The following is a 16,320-nucleotide window of genomic DNA, read 5'->3' as shown; positions in this document are numbered from 1 at the left end:
GTGGAGCTGTGGTGTTATAAAAGGCAGCTGAAGTGGGATATACGCTGCAGTGCCCCTGGGACCCTAGGACTCCCCATTGGCCCAGGGTTAAGGTGAGCAGCCCCCAGAGAATGCCGTTTTCTGAGACGAGGTGGTGGGCCTGTCCCCCCCGCCCCCACTAATGGCACTGGAAATTCTCCGGCTTAGCCGCCCCTTCCATTGTCCAGCTTTATTCATTAGCCTCCCTCAGATGGAGAAGCAAAGCTGGACTGGACTGAGACAGCCCAGCCGATGCCCCACACCCTTGGTAGTGCCTGCAGCAAGCCCTTGTGAGACTCAGGGGCACCGGGAAATCTTTGCTCTGAACTCTGATGAAGGGAATGTGCCATGTGGGGTGTCTACCAAGCAGGGGAGATTCCCAGGCCCCACTCCCTGTTGGGAGGGATGTTTTGCTGGGATCGATTTCCCCTCGGTGCAGCGTCCCCACTGACTCCGAAGGGGAGGGGGTGCGTGTGCAGAACCAGATGCCTACGGAGCCCCAAGGATCGCAGATGCCAACCCTCGTGCCTCACCCCCTCGCCATCCTCTGTGGCCCTGCATCCCAGCGACCCGGTGCCAGGCACAGGTTTGTGGGGAGGGGGGTGGTAGCTGCCCACAGAGAGGGGTGTGGGAAGTTCTCCTTTCCCCCGGCTCTGCTCTGGGGATGGTGGGGACTGGAAGCCTGCAGGACTCTGTAGGTCTCAGCTTGACACTAGCCGGCCTCCTGGGAGCCATCGGTTCCGGTCCCACCCCGAGGGGTGCCAGATATTCTGCTGGGCTCAGGTGGCCTGTGCCCGTGGAGCTGCGCCCATTTGCCCCAGCTGAGGCTCTGGCCCTGGGTACTTCCCTGTTTGCTCTGTGTGGATGCTGAAGTTCCCAGGGCACATTCTGTACGAGACGTCACGTTCCCTCTCCTCACTGCTGCGTGGTGGCTGTTGCCCTCCGCCCCAGAGGTGGCTGCATTTCACGGCAGTTGTGCAAAGCGCTAGAGCAGAATGCCAGTGTGTGAGTGATTTCAGAAGCGTGTCATTTCCAGGGTGGTGACGCAGCCATTACCCAAGAGTCCCTGGCCGAGGCAGCACATCCTGTGCCTCTGAAAGACTCCTCTCCTCTGGCGTCACCCTCCCAATGCAGCCGAGCCGACGGCTAGCGACAGCCTGGCTACACACTCACAGAACAGAGACAGGCCAGCGAGAGCAGGGCCAGGAGGACCACTTCACCCAGCCACACCCTCTGCAACCATATTGTATTTCCATAATTTATTCATGCCAGGATGCCTTTGTGCCCCCGTGCTATCCTTCAGGGGGATTACATGTGACCTTGGAAATGGCACAGAGCGCCGGGCGGGTGACAGGCTGGAAGGTCAGGGAGGGCCGTATGCGGTCAGTGCGAATGGATGGGGGTGGGAACAGCTGGCCGGTGCTCACCCTGACTGGAAGGGAACAGATGAGACTAAGAACAAGCCAGTATCATTCCACTGCTCCAGGGGTCTTCAAATCTTTGTACTGGTGACACCTTTCATGCGGTGTGACTCCCCCCTTTTAAATTAAACACACTTTAATCCATTTAACACCATTACAAATGCTGGAGGAAAAGTGGGGTTTGGGGTGAAGGCTGACAGCTCACAACACGCCGTATAATAACCTTGTGACCCCCAGTTTGAGAACCCCTGCTCTACTCTCTATAACAGAGAACCTGCTATGGCTTCTGGGGAGACATTCGGCACCTACAGCATTCTGGGGGGGAGGAGAGGGGTTTTTCTTGAGCCCCTTAATGTCAGGCCTTAATTCTTACCAAGGGTCCCCCCTGCTGACGTCAGTGCCCGTTAGTGTCCTGTGAAAAGCTCGAGTAACTCCCATGGAGAGCAGAATTTGGCCCTTCTTTGGACCATGTGTCTGTTCCCATGTGGCAGCCATTGGATACTGGCATAGCTGGACCGTTGCTCTGACCCAGTGTGGTGGGGGGCAGGATAATGGGTTACATTGGCCATGAGGCTATCTCAGGATGGCAGTGCCAGGGGAGCTCAAGACAGCAGATTGTGGCTGTCCAAAGGGGCTGTGGATTCATTTGGCCTCAGGGCAGAATAGGCCAGGAATGGCGCCAGGCAGCAGAGATGACCCAGAGGAAATTAATATCTTGATTCTCCTCTCCCTTCCAGTCGACAGCAGGGATGGGCTGGGAGCGGCTGCCAGTTCGCACCAGTGGGGAAGGGAATGGAGCACCCCCCCTCCCCCCCGGCTGTCTCTGCACAAGCCTCTCACAGAGCCATGTCCTGCCTCGGCTAACCCAGATGGTGGCCACCACGGGATGGCTAGTATAGGCAAGCTCCAGGCAACCTCCCAGACAGCCTCTGTCCTTTCCTTCTGCCCCCGCACTGGATTTCTAGAGGGGCTGAGGAAAGACGAAATAGCCACCTCTAGGGGAGGTCCATTGATGGGACATGCACTCCTGGGCTCGCCCAGCTGTCCACGGCTCAGAGGACAAGCCCGTGGCAATCAAGGCTGAGCCCTGGCCGTGCAGATGGGAGCCAGCCCCCTTTCCCCAATCCCAGCTCTGTGCAAGCGGGCGCCCAGGTGGGGAATGGTGATTTGTGACTGGCCACAGCAGTCCCTGGGCTGCCCACCTGGTGGCACGGCGAGGGGCCAGGTGTCCGCCCCGCGCTGCAGGAGAAACCCTTGGGCCGAGGCCTTGAGCAATCGGTCAGGAGCAGGGCCCCCTTACACAATGCTGCGAAGCAGGAACTGGGGCCGCAGCTCTTCCTGGCGGAGGCTTGAGCAATCCCCAGGCCAGGAGCCGGGGGGGTCGGGGGTGCACTCAGGCTCAGGGACCCCCAGAGTGGCTGGGCTTCTGAGTCAGGGCTGGGGCGAGGCTGGGGTGGGCAGCACAGGCCGGGATGCAGCGGGCGAGGAAGGAGCTGGGCAGAGAGTGAGGGCTGGACGTGCTCATAGCATCGCGCTCCAGCGTGTCCTGTATAGCGTGCTCCCTTTGTGTCGCCTTGCACTCAGGTGCTGCCCACGGGCCCCAGCAAACTGCCCATCCGGCCCTCCTGGGATGGGCACTGAACCATTCGGGGGAGATGGGCCAGGCCCCTGCGCTGGGGCCCCTGGGTTGAACGGGTCTGCTGTAACGCCACATTGCCCCGCTCTCTGCTGCTGCTAGACCGGAGAAGGAGCGGGGCAGCTGGCCCCAGGGCTACCAGCACAGGGGAAATCAGGGACCCTTTGCGAAGCCCCCCCCAAGCTACAGAGCCCAAGGTTCAAGGGGCAGCAGCTCCCCCCTCCCACCGTGGGGTAGCTGGGCACAGGACAGGTGAGGGGCGCATGCCGGGGGTGTTGGTGGAGTTAGGGGAATGATGGGTACGTAGCAGGGGTGCCCCCGGGGGTTCAGGTTATTACTCCTGCGGGGATCGTCCTCCGCCCTTCATGGGGACAGAGCCGGAAGAGCGAGCTTCATGCCACCCTGTTCCTGGCGGGGCGGGGGCTCCTGAGGTGGCAGCGTTGGAGCTGGCCCTGGCTGGCACCCACCCGGGAGAACCCCCCACCCCAGGCGGTGACTTTGTCTGGTGCTCCTAGGCCCACAGGAAGCCACAGCCGCGTCCAACAGGCCAGCTTCCAGCTGCGAACATGCAGGCTGGGTTTGCCAAACGGAGCCTCGTGGTGCAGGTGCCCGACTCCCATGGGATCCTAGAGAGTCTGCAACCCAACTCCCATGGGCTCCTGGGACAATCCCAGAACCTCCCGGGCGCCCTGGCAGGGGGATGGCAGGGTCCTGACGCGGCATCGATCCCCTGGCAGGGCCCCGTTGGCAGACCAGCACGGAGATGGAAGGGTCCCATCCAATGATGCTCCCTCGGGTAGGATCCTGGTACATTGTGCCCTGGAGCTCAGGAAGCCCAGCTCTGGATGCCCACTGGTGCGATCAGGTGCCAGGGGTGTAGGGTTTGCTCAGAGGATGCCCTGCTGCTGGGCTTTCTGGGATGGGACGGGGGGACAGCCTCTTCAAACAGGCTAAGAGGCTGGCCGAGCCTTCCCAACCCCCTCTGGGACCGGAGCCGGCGCAGCCCCGCGGGCGGGGGGAGGGCCGGTCTGTAACGGTGGCTGGGAACCCTCTTGCCCAACCAACCTCGTCGCAATTCGCTGCAATCAGGCCAGGAAACCTCGCTGGGGCGGTTGGCAAAGAGGCATCTCCCCTGCCCCTTCCCGTGCATCATGCCGAGGGGCTGCCCCCCTGGCGCCTTCAGCCCACTGGGGGCAGCACCCGGCGCCTTCAGCCCTCGCCCCAGACCAGCGTCTCTCGGTTTAACCAGTGGAGCACCTCGCCGTGCCTCTCCCCCTCCTCAGAGGCCAGCCTCTCCCCCTCGCTGGCACTGAGCCCTGGGGCCCCACAGGGATCGACCCCCGGACAGCACAAGCCCCTGCCCCCAGAGCTAAAGGATGCGCTCCCTCAGCTGTGAGGAAGTAGCAGGCTGTTATCACCCCTGTGGCCACGTGAGCCAAAGCCCGGGATGTTGAGGGGCTTTGGATCCAGGGGAGACAGGCCCCTGCACTCCATGGTCTTCAGTGCTAGACATGACTAGGTCGAAACAGCACCTTGGTGCTGAATCAGCCCCCTCCGAGTCCCGGCACATCAGAGCCAGCCCTGCCGCCTCCTTCAGCAGAACCGAACGTCTCCGGCCTGTGCCCGTCAGCCCTGCTCTGTGGGAGGGAGCTGCCCCCCGCAGTTCCAGCTGCAGCATCTCTGGCACTGGGGGAGCCGAAGACCCTTCTTGTAGGGGCACAGGACCTGGGGCAGACCCAGTCTCCGGGGTGCCAAAGGTGCGCAGCCGGCCTGGGGTTCCAGGAGTGGCTGTTAGGCCAGCAGCAGCTTTCCTGGGAAACGGAGAGAACCTGGACTGGAAGCGCCGCGAGACAACACGCAGAGGCCGGCTTTGCTGAGTGTAACTGCACATCAGAGCTGCTGTGGGGCCTGGTCTCCTTTCGTCACAGATCAGGGACCTTCGCTAACAGCCCTGCTCAAGCCAAGAGTTTGTGGACTGAGCCGATACGTGGGTCCTCAGCAGGCTCTGAACCTGGGACCTTCAGCATCACAGCACAGCCCTGTGCTGCTTGAACAACTCCGTTAGCAGTAGTAGGCCGTTATCCTCTATGTGGGCCAGCCACTAGAGGGGGCTAACGCACACACGACTGCCATTCATTTTAAGGCACCCCCAGGGCTGAAGGGCCTGGACTTGGCCGGGTCTCTGCACCGGAACGGTCTCCCTGGGACAGGCCGTGGGGAAGCGTCTGCAGGGCCGAGTGAGGGTCCAGCCCACCAGGTTCTAGCCATGGCCCCGCCGCCAGCGCGGGGGCACGGGAAAGGTTACAGACACTCCAGTCCCACAGGAACGGTCTCCCCAGCTGGAGGCAGGGTGCACGGGACGTGGGCCCTGCTCAGGTGCCCTTGAAATTCCTCTTCTGCCAGCAGAGCAGACAGCAGCGCTCCCTCCTGCCACTCTCCACCGAGCAGGCCTGGCAGACGGTGCCCTGGCACAGCCTGCAGAGAGAGCCAGGCAGGTGATGCGGCCCGCATCAGTCACCACCGGCACCCGCCCGCCCACACCCGCTGCGCCCACCCTCACCCCAGGAGCCCCTCCCCACACCCAGAGAACAGATCCCATCTGTCGCTTTCATCAATTTCCTGTGCCCAGGAGGGAGGACCAGGGGGGCCCCCATAATGCTGCAAGGCAGGGGAGAGCTGAGCAGGGGGACCAGGGAACCCCCAAACGGTGCTGGGCAGGACTGAGTGGGGGAGCCCCATAATGCCACGGGGCACGCCTGGGCTGGGGAGAAGGGTAATACCAACAGGCTCCCATGGCCAGATGACTTGGCACGTGCTCCGTTCCCACTGACCTCTCCCCTCACCCCACTGCCCCCCACTTCTTGTGGCCATGGCCCCTCACCTGCACTGGTACCTGCGGGAGAGAAACCCGAAGTCCTGGCTGCAGCGGGCGCACAGGCTGAGGTCCTGGGGCACCACGTTGGGGGCCCGGCAGTCGATGCCCTCTGTCTTCTGCCACAAGGCGTCCTTCTCCCTGTGGGGTGAGGGGAGAGGGCCCATCATTCCCTTCCCGTGACGCTACCATTCGACTCCAGCCCTCGCTGCTACCCCCCGGCCCCATCCCAGGGGACGGGCTTCCCCTGACAGTCCCCAAACCCCCCTAAAGCCCCAGCCCTGCCGAGCCCCAGGGCCACCCCCGGAGGCCTCACGGTGCTGCGTCGCCCCCCAGCTGCCAGGTGTGAGCGGGGCAGCCTCTGCAGCTCCCTCACCCATCACAGGAGTGTGTGTGTGACCTGCCCATCCCCTGCCCGAGCCAGCTCCCTCAGTGACGCCCCCCAGCAGCAGACTGGCCCTCTGCCTCCCTCCCCCCAAACGCATGTGGTGGCCGCTGCGGCAGGCTGTCACCCTCTCCATGGGGCAGCCGTTACACACACACACTTTGGAGGTGTGTTACACAATGGCCCCAGCTGCATGCCGAGTCACAGCAACCACACACAAACGGCCGATGCGGTGGCTCGTCTGCGAGTGCAATGACCCCATGCACTGGCTCCCATGCAATTCTCGCCCCCCCTGGACTGACAATCAGGGCTACACTTTGCTACCTGACAACACGACAAAGTTGTGCACGTTGGCAAAAATAATCCCAACTATCCATACCCAATGATGGGGGCTAAATTAGCCGCTACCGCTCAAGAGAGAGATCTGGGAGTCACTGTGGACAGTTCTCTGAAAACATCCACTCCACGTGCAGTGGCCGTCAAAAAAGTGAACAATGTTAGGAACCACTCGGAAAGGGACAGATAATAAGACAGAAAATATCACAGTGCCTCTGTATAAATCTCTGGTAGGCCCACACCTTGTATACTGCGTAGTTCTGGTCGCTGGATCTCAAGAAAGATAGACTGGAAGTGGGAAAAGGTCAGAGAAGAGCAACAAAAATGATTAGGGGGATGGAGGAGCGATTAAAAACTCTGGGACTGTTCAGCTTGGAAAAGAGACGACTCGGGGGGATATGACAGAGGTCTATAAAATCATGACTGGTGTGGAGCAAGTGAGGAGGGAAGTGTTATTTACCCCTTCCCGTAACACCTGAACCAGGGGTCCCCTGATGAAATTAACAGGCAGCAGGTTGAAAACAGACAAAAGGAAGTATTTCTTCACGCAACGCACAGCCAACCTGTGGAACTCCCTGCCAGGGGATGTTGTGAAGGCCTAAAGCATACCGGGGTTCAAACAAGAATGAGAGAACTTCCTGGAGGACAGGTCCATCAATGGCTTTTAGCCAGGCTGGGCAGGGATGGTGTCCCTAGTCTCTGTTTGCCAGAAGCTGGGAGTGGGCGACAGGGGATGGATCACTTGGTGATTCCCTGTTCTGTTCACTCCCTCTGGGGCACCTGGCACTGGGCACTGTCAGAGGACGGGACACTGGGCTAGAGGGACCTCCGGTCTGACCCACTGTGGCTGTTCTCATGAAAACTGGAGCCATCCTTAGTGCCTCTAGGGTTGCACAAACCTCACCGGCGAGCCAAGGCGCTGAGCCGATGGGCTGCGCATTTGCAGGGCTCTGGGTCCGGCTCAGCCCCAGGGCTCAGCACCGTTAGCTGCAGCTGGAGGCTCGAAGCTCTTTGAAAAGGCAGCTCCGAAGCCTGGGCTGGAAGACGAGCCAGGCGGGGCTGGGGCCCAGGTGTGGCCCTGCTGGCTGCTAGCGCCACCTGCTGCCCAGCGAGAATGAGCTCGGTGTTAGCCTAGCTCCCCATTTGTGCACCTCACAGAATCTCCAAACGAGATACCCGGGGCTGGGATCGCAGGGGGCTGCGGGTCGGGAGTGAGGGGCACCGGCAGAGCTGCGTGTTTGGGGGGCTCAGGGCTGGGATCGCAGGGGGCTGCAGGTCGGGATTGAGGGGCATCGGCAGAGCTGCGTGTTTGGGGGGCTTGGGGCTGGGATCGCAGGGGGCTGCGGGTCGGGAATGAGGGGCACCAGCAGAGCTGTGTGTTTGGGGGGCTGAGGGCTGGGATCGCAGGGGGCTGCGGGTCGGGATTGAGGGGCACCGGCAGAGCTGCGTGTTTGGGGGGCTTAGGGCTGGGATCACACGGGGCTGCGGGTCGGGATTGAGGGGCACCAGCAGAGCTGTGTGTTTGGGGGGCTTAGGGCTGGGATCGCAGGGGGCTGCAGGTCGGGAGTGAGGGGCACCGGCCAAGCTGTGTGTTTGGGGAGCTCAGGGCTGGGATCGCAGGGGGCTGTGGGTCGGGATTGAGGGGCACCGGCAGAGCTGTGTGTTTGGGGGGCTTGGGGCTGGGATCGCAGGGGGCTGCGGGTTGGGAATGAGGGGCACTGGCAGAGCTGTGTGTTTGGGGGGCTGAGGGCTGGGATCGCAGGGGGCTGCGGGTCGGGATTGAGGGGCACCAGCCGAGCTGTGTGTTTGGGGGGCTCAGGGCTGGGATCGCAGGGGGCTGCGGGTCGGGATTGAGGGGCACCAGCCGAGCTGTGTGTTTGGGGGGCTCAGGGCTGGGATCGCAGGGAGCTGCGGGTCGGGATTGAGGGGCACCAGCCGAGTTGTGTGTTTGGGGGGCTCAGGGCTTAGACAGCAGGGGGCTGCAGGTCGGGATTGAGGGGCACCGGCAGAGCTGTGTGTTTGGGGGGGTTGGGGCTGGGATCGCAGGGGGCTGCGGGTTGGGATTGAGGGGCATCGGCAGAGCTGTGTGTTTGGGGGGCTGAGGGCTGGGATCACAGGGGGCTGCCGGTCGGGAATGAGGGGCACCGGCAGAGCTGTGTGTTTGGGGGGCTGAGGGCTGGGATCACAGGGGGCTGCGGGTCGGGAATGAGGGGCACCGGCAGAGCTGTGTGTTTGGGGGGCTCAGGGCTGGGATTGCAGGGGGCTGCCGGTCGGGAGTGAGGGGCACTGGCAGAGCTGTGTGTTTGGGGGCTCAGGGCTGGGATTGCAGGGGGCTGCAGGTCGGGAATGAGGGGCACCGGCAGAGCTGTGTGTTTGGGGGCTCAGGGCTGGGATCACAGGGGGCTGCCAGTCGGGAATGAGGGGCACCGGCAGAGCTGTGTGTTTGGGAGGCTGAGGGCTGGGATCGCAGGGGACTGCAGGTCGGGAGTGAGGGGCACTGGCAGAGCTGTGTGTTTGGGGGCTCAGGGCTGGGATTGCAGGGGGCTGCAGACTCAAGTTTCCAAGTGATGGAGCATGGAGGCTCCATCTCCTCTCCCCGACCCTGGCTCCCACTTCATGGGCATAGTTTAGGAGTGCAAGGGGGGTATTGCCCCCCTCAGTCTGCAAGCCTCTGGCAGGCATGGAGTTTGCCACCCACATGACGTGCGACCTGTTGGTCTGACTGGAGCTAATCCCCCAAATATAGAGGCCAGACTATGTCTATGTCCCCCAGAAATCCCCCCTCGTTCCTCCCCTCCCAGCCCGCTCACCGGAGCAGTTCCAGCAGCCGGCCCTTCACCTCCCGGACGAGCTCCTGCTGCTCAGCCAGCTGCCCTCGGTGTTCCTTCTCTCGCTCCTTGGCTTCTCTCTGTGCTCTCTCCAGCGCCAGCCTGAACTGCTCCCCGTCCTGCCGGGCCCTGGGCGGAAGGACAAGCCCTGAGATGGCTGAGCCCTGGCAAGCATTAGCTGCGGGGTGCTGGAGAGGAGACGCCGGGATCCACCGCCGGGGTCTGTCGCCAGGACAGGGAACGGCCGGACAGGGTGCCACTCTGGACTGCAAGGGCACCCAGCTCCGGCAGTGATGCCCCGAAGGGCGTCAGCCCCACGTTGTATGTGGACGGGCCTGAGCCATCTCAGCCAGAGCCAGGCGGCCAGCTGAAGCTCCCCTGTAGAAAACGCCACCAATATTTCTAGGGCCAAATGAACGCCGCAAAGCAGGGCCAGCGTCTCGTCAGGGCAGGCAGGAAACCCAGAGACGATCCCGCCGGGGGGGCAGGTTTGCACAGGTCTGTATTTGAGGCTGGCTGGGAAAGGATGATTTCCCCTGGCACAGAGGCCAGGGGTGGAACCATGGGGGAAAGACAGAGGGTTTATGCTCTTTATCGCTCCTCGGGGCCTGAGCGTTGGGGTTTTACATCCAGCTTGGTTTTTAACACTGGGTCATCTCCAGCTCAGTAGACGCTCTGGCCATCTGTGGATCTAGAAGGATCACCACCGCCGAGCGGCTGGGCCTGCGAGCCCTGAGCAGCAGAGAGGCAGGAGGTTTATTGGGAGCATTTGGAGCTCTCTGGATTTCGGTTAAGATGGGCGTCTGGGGGGAAGCTGTCAGGGCTATGGACTCAGCCTGGCCATGCCTTCCACGAAAGCCCCAGATCTGCGGGCCAGATTCACAGCTGGTGGAAACCCAGGGGCACTCGGTTGATTGCCATCAGCTGAGGAGCTGACCAGCATCTCTGAGTCTTCCTAGAAGTCCTGCATCTAAAAAGGGGAGGCGGAAACTCGCCCTGGCTTAAGCTCCTATGGAAGAACAACCAGATCCTCTAAGAACCCCAATTTGTAAAGACCCCCAAGGCACAAGGCACCTCTTTCCCTCTGTGCAATTCTCCTCTAAGCACCGTGTATAGTCCGATTGGCTGATGCACCCTATGCAGCTTGGCCCATTGGCGGCTGTGCATCATCTGATTGGCGGGTGTGTCAGTCAGTCAGCTCTTGGGCTCTCTTCCGACTGGCTGCTGTGTCGGTGAGCCTGCCCCAAGGGGTACGTTGGAATCTGGCTGCCAGCATTTCTAAGGTGCCCATCGCCACGGTATCTGGGCTGCCCGGAGCCCAGCTGGTTCACTGTCCTGGCTCTCTGTGAGCCTCTCGTTAGACCCGGTTCGGATCACTTCCCCCCGGTGCTGCTGGCCTTAGTGGCATCTTGCCTGACGTTCCTTGCTGGGGGAGCGAGGTGGGAATCAGGCCTGCTGGCTGGGGCAGCAGCTGCGCGTTGTGAGGGATCCCAAGGGCACAGGCGCTTCCACCCCAGGGTACACAGGGCACCGGCCGGGCTGGCTGAGTCTCCTACCTGCCCAGCTGCTCCGCCAGGTGCTTTGCTTCCTCCTCCTTGGCCTTTACCAGCTGCTCTTTTTGCTGGGCCTCCCCCTTCGCCTTCTCCAGGTGCGTGGTCAGGTGCTAGCGGGGTAAAGCACTAATGTGAGGCCAGCCTGGGCTCCCCAACTGGACTACATTTCCCATGATGCATCCCAGCCATGTGACAGCCCACCCCAAGCGGGGTGACACTGGTGCATCATGGGAGATGTAGTCTGACCAGGGAGCCTAGGCCATAGAAGTAAACAGATGAATGAGACACCTGAACTACAACACCCATGATGCACTGCAGCAGCTTGTCTAAATCAAAATATTTTGCGGTTTGTGTTTTTTTTTTGTCGAAAACTCAAAATTTCCCATGGGGAATCCCTCACCCCCATTTCCCTCCGGCATTGCGCTCCAGCTCCATTACCTCCCTTCAAATGGCCAATTCCTACCTTCGCCATCTCTTCGACACTCTTCCTTGGTTTCTGCTCTGGACTGGCCTTCTCCAGCATGGCTGCTGCCCCCAGGTCCTCCGGCGGTTCCCCTGCCAGCACCTGCTTGTCCGTCTGCGGCCCACCCCCTCCAGCCGCTTTCTCCTCCGCTGCGCCCCGTCCTCTGGCCAGCCCCAGGGGTTCCTCATCCCCAGCTTCCGTCCGGTCACCTCCCCCCACCCGCTCTAGCTCCGCGGCAGCTCGGGCCAGCGTCTCCTCCAAGGCGGCCTTCTCCGCCAGCACGGCGGCGAGCTGTCCCCTGGCCTGCTCCAGCGTGTCGGCGGCTCTCTGCTTCTCCAGCTCCAACGTCTGCACCTGGTGCCGGAGCGCCACAATCTGCCCGTCGCTCTCCTCCTTCTGCCGGACCAGCCCTTCCTGCAGCCGGGTGTCCTCTCGCTGGCTGCGGGCCCTCAATTCCTCCAGCTCGTCTCGGAGCTGTGCTGCCTCCCGGGCACGGCTCTCCAGGGCGGCCGCTGTGCTTTGCACTTGCTTGGCCAGGACGTCTCTCTCTTCGGAGGCTGCCTGCAGCACGGCCTGGAGCTGCTGTTTCTCCTCTCTCTCCGCCCGCCTTTGCTCCTCGCACCCCACCAGCTGCCTCCTCAGCTCAGCCACAGCCCTCTCGTGCCCGGCTCGCTCCTCGGTCCCTCGCGCCTCCAGCTGGGCCTTCTCGCTCGCGAAGCCCGCGGCTGCTTCCGCCAGCCGGGAGGCCACCGCGACGTTTTCGGCCAGGGCATCCCGCAGCTTGGCCGACTGCCCCTCCAGCTCCTCCTGCAGGCCCCGTGCCCCTTCCTCCTTGTCCATCAGGGCCCCCTCCGCCTGCTCCAAAGCCGCCTGGAGGGAAGCGTTTCGCTCCTGCTGTGCTGCCAGCTCCTTCAGGAGATCCTGAGCCTCTAGCCGGGCAGCCGCCAGGCTCTGCCCCTGAGACACCGCCGACTCTAGCAGAGCCTCTCTCTCCCTCTCCAGCTCCCTTCCCTCCGCCAGGGCCTGCTCCAGCTTCTGTCTCAGCCCCTCGGCCTGCAGCTCGGCCTGCCGGAGCCTCTGGGCCGTCTCCTCCTCCGGGCCGTGTGGGGGGCTGCCGCTGGGTCCTTCCCACTGTCCCTTGCTGAGCTGGCTCTGCAGAGCCGCCACCTGGGCCTCCGTCTCCTCCAGCCTCCCCTCGCTCGCACTCAGCTTCTCCTGGAGCCTCTGGCACCGCGACAGCAGCTGCTGGTGCCTCAGCTCCTGGGCTTCTGCTCCGGCCAGGCGTTCCCTCCTCTCGGCCTCCTGCGCTCTCAGCCGTCGCTCGGCCTCCTCCAGGGCCTTGGCAGAGGCCCGGGCCTCCTGGCGCTGGCTGGCCGCCGCGGCCGCCTCTTGCTCGGCGTCGTGCATCGCCTGGGAAAGCCGCTCGGCGAGCTCCTGCTGACGCTTCTCCCTCTCTGCCAGCCTGGCTCCGTGCTGCACCTCCAGCTCCGCCAGCTCCTGCGCCTGGGCTGCCCGCAGGGCCGCCGTCTCCTCTTCCCTCTGGGACAGCTGCTGCCTCAGGGCACTCACCAGCGCGTCCATCTCCTCCAGGGTGTCGCTCAGGAAGGCCTTGGAGTCCTGGAGCTCCTGGATCTGCCTGTCCTGCTCCTCCACCTGGCGGCTGCAGCTCTGAGCTGCCTCCTGCTGCAGCCTGGCCTCCTCCTCGTAGTGGCGTTGTGCTTGCTGAGCCAACATGGACTCCAGCTCCCGGGCAGCGGCCAGGCTGCTTTGCAGCTCCCTGTCCAGCACCTCGACCTGCAGCTGCAGCTGGGCGTTGACCCTCTGGAGCTCACCCTCTGGCTTTCCCTCTCCAGCCGCCTCCAAGCCCCATTGCTGGGAACCTGCCTCTCGCCCAGTGTCCCAGCTCCGCTCCAAAGAGGCTGTCGTTGCCGTATGTTCCCTGGGCTCTTCCAGTCTGGGCTGGAACGGGTCATCAGTGCTAAGCCCCGGGGATCGGCTGACCTGTCCCGGGAGCTGGGGCTCGTCCTTGGGGCCTCTCCTGGCTCCATGGTGTTTCTCGCTGTCTCCAGCCGGGTTCCCAACCTACAGCGGGTGAATAAGTGCAGAGCTAGAGCGAGGGACGGCTCCTTGGGAGATACCTGGGGACAAGTGGGTCTGTGCCCCTGTTTTTGGCTAGGAGGAAAGCCACCTACTCCTACGCCCAGCTAACGGGCTGGGGCTCTTAGCTCAGGTTGTAGAGACCTGGGCTTTGGCGCTGGAGGCCCTGGGTTCAATCTCCCAGCCCAGCCCACCCTGGGAGCTCTTGACTGACCAGCTGCATCAGACCCACATGAGATTCAGTCGCCGCTGGCTGCGGCACCGTCTCTGCTGAGCTCTTCTAACCAGGTGGTTGTGCCGTGGTTACAACTGACCTGCCCACGCTGTGGATCTGTCCACAGCACCGCTGGGGCTGCAAGCCCACCTCCAACGCATGCTGGGAAAGCCGGCCGGCTAATGCTCCTCACGCCCGCAGTGGCACCTGCCAGCTTTGCAGCAACGCATGCTGGGATGCACCACTGCACTGAGAGGTGGGAGGCCGGGGGTCAGTCAGCACAGTGGGGTGGATCTGGTCTGTGTAGCCACACAACAGGCAGACAGCCTGGTGACAGTCAAGCGGCATCCTGAGCTCCTGGCATGGGTGAAACATAGCGTGTGGCTATAAAGCCAGTTTAGAGACAGCCCTGTTACTGATGCAGCTTGAGGCCAGAGCGTCTGCCTTGACGTGGCAGCAGCAGCGCCTCACCCCATGCTCTGAGCGGACTCTCTCCTGGCACCCCGGGGCACTTTGGAAATACAGTGAACGATACGGTCCCAGCACCCCACCCTGGGGCGGGATCACCTACCGGGCAGGCCGGCCCCTCCTTCTGGCTGGTCACGGGGCTTTGCCTGGAGGATCTGGACAGAGTCCTAAAGGAAACAAACACGCTCAGGGTAATGACCTGGAAGGTGCCTGTTCCAGCTGTTTCTGCCTCCCCTGACCGAATCCTGCCACAGGGAGCTGCAGATGAGACGCCCACCTGAGGGCGGTCTGGCCCCACTGTCCCGCACAGTAACATTTACATGGGAGAGATCCCCTGGGAAAGTAACACTCCAGCTGGAAACATTTCCCCAGCCCCACAGATAAAGCTGCCCAGTCCCCCCTCTCCCCTGGGTCCTGTATGGATGGGCTGGGCCGAGTTGTGTCCATGACACTGCTCTCAGGACAGGGGGTCAGAAACAGCCCTGGTAGGGTGTGATCAGCGCTGAGCCTGGATCAAAGCCCCTGTTCTTGGAGAAGCTTCTCCTGAACCAGCAAATCCGCTTGGAGACTTGAAGGCCAGAGGAGACACTGCAGAGGAAGGTGAACCCCCTGCCCCCCCCAGACACACCAGGGTCTCTCCCAATCTTATCTAGGGGAAAAATCCTTCCTGACCCCAGACCCTGAGCATGGGGATGAGACCCAGCAGCTCGACACCCGGGATGAATTCTCAGCAGTAACTCAGAGCTCTCCCCATCTCACGTCCAGCTAGACCAGAAGCTGGGGTCAGGCGGCACCAGGCTGGGGTCTTGCATTTAGGGACCTGATCGTGTGTTTCTGCTGAATTTGGGCCCTGTCCAGCCTTCCCTGGCTGCGACACTGAAGATTGGCTAAGTGATGGGTGCTGATCAAGGCTACCCTATTGCTACGGGGCCGTGGCAGGTGGCCCAGCTCTTCGCACCAACTCCTAGCCATTGGGGATCTGACCCCATCGGGGTTAGCCCCTCGTGCATGACCTAAACCTCATCCTTCTCCCAACTGCCTTGTCATCAGTGATGGGGTAGGTGACAAAGCAGGGAATGTTCTTAGTGCTTTGCATGAACGCTGCACGTGCCTCAGTTTCCCTGTGTGCCGCGTGTGTGTAATGAGAGGGTGGGAGATGGTTGTTGTTGCAGAGGACCAGGTGTGACCTTGCCTAGCAGTCGAGACCCCGGACACTGGCCTGGAGATTGGGGACCCAGCGACTGGTGACTGGGAGGCCCAGCACAGCTTGGGAGGCAGCCGGTTAAACGGGGCTTATTTAGTCTGCAGAAGAGAAGAATGAGGGGGGATTTGATAGCTGCTTTCAACTACCTAAAAGGGGGTTCCAGAGAGGCTGGATCTAGACTGTTCTCAGTGGTAGCAGGTGACAGAACAAGGAGTAATGGTCTCAAGTTGCAGTGGGGGAGGTCTAGGCTGGATATTAGGAAACACTATTTCACTAGGAGGGTGGTGAAGCACTGGAATGGGTTCCCTAGGGAGGTGGTGGAATCTCCATCCTTAGAGGTTTTTAGGGCCTGGCTTGACAAAGCCCTGGCTGGAATGATTTAGTTGGGGGTTGATCCTGCTTTGAGCAGGGGGTGGGACTAGATACCTCCTGAGGTCCCTTCCAACCTGATATTCTGTGATCCTATGAATGGGCCGAGGAGAGCAGGTCCCATGACCAGACCAGCCAGTGGGGGAACAAAGGATGGGTTTACCTGGGACGGAGGACAAAGGCCGGAGAGGAGCTGTTGGGGGAGATGATATCAGCGATGTGGGGGAAGCAGGGGGTGGCTGAACTGGGGAGAGATGTTCTGGGCTGAGGGTTGCTAGGCCCCGGGGCCCTGAGAAGTGCCTGGGCTGGGTTCAGATGCTCAATAAAGCCCCTGTGTTACGTTGGCGGAGAGTCACGGCAGGCTACAGACCTGGAGGGGGTGCATTGCTCCCTCTGGGAGTGGAGGCCCCGGGGGTCCAGAGCGAGTGGGCCTCCGGAGGGGGCCCACGGCAGAGA

General features: G+C 62.1%; 1 protein-coding gene across 1 annotated transcript in view; it reads right to left on the bottom strand.

Moving 5' to 3' along the window:
* Window positions 1-1,262: 1,262 nt before the first annotated feature.
* RUFY4 (RUN and FYVE domain containing 4) overlaps window positions 1,263-16,320 on the bottom strand; it is a 29,147-nt gene continuing 14,089 nt past the window's right edge. The window contains exons 7-12 of the mRNA XM_050917020.1: window positions 14,395-14,458; window positions 11,513-13,594; window positions 11,053-11,159; window positions 9,479-9,625; window positions 5,957-6,088; window positions 1,263-5,550 (exon numbers count right to left, since the gene is read on the bottom strand). Coding sequence (XP_050772977.1) covers window positions 5,448-5,550; window positions 5,957-6,088; window positions 9,479-9,625; window positions 11,053-11,159; window positions 11,513-13,594; window positions 14,395-14,458 — 2,635 coding nt within the window. The 3' untranslated portion in view covers window positions 1,263-5,447. The remainder of the gene's footprint in view (window positions 5,551-5,956; window positions 6,089-9,478; window positions 9,626-11,052; window positions 11,160-11,512; window positions 13,595-14,394; window positions 14,459-16,320) is intronic.

This window comes from Gopherus flavomarginatus, chromosome 10 (assembly GCF_025201925.1).
Source record: "Gopherus flavomarginatus isolate rGopFla2 chromosome 10, rGopFla2.mat.asm, whole genome shotgun sequence".
In the NCBI taxonomy this organism is placed as follows: Eukaryota; Metazoa; Chordata; order Testudines; family Testudinidae; genus Gopherus; species Gopherus flavomarginatus.
This window is presented reverse-complemented; position numbering and strand designations above follow the sequence as displayed.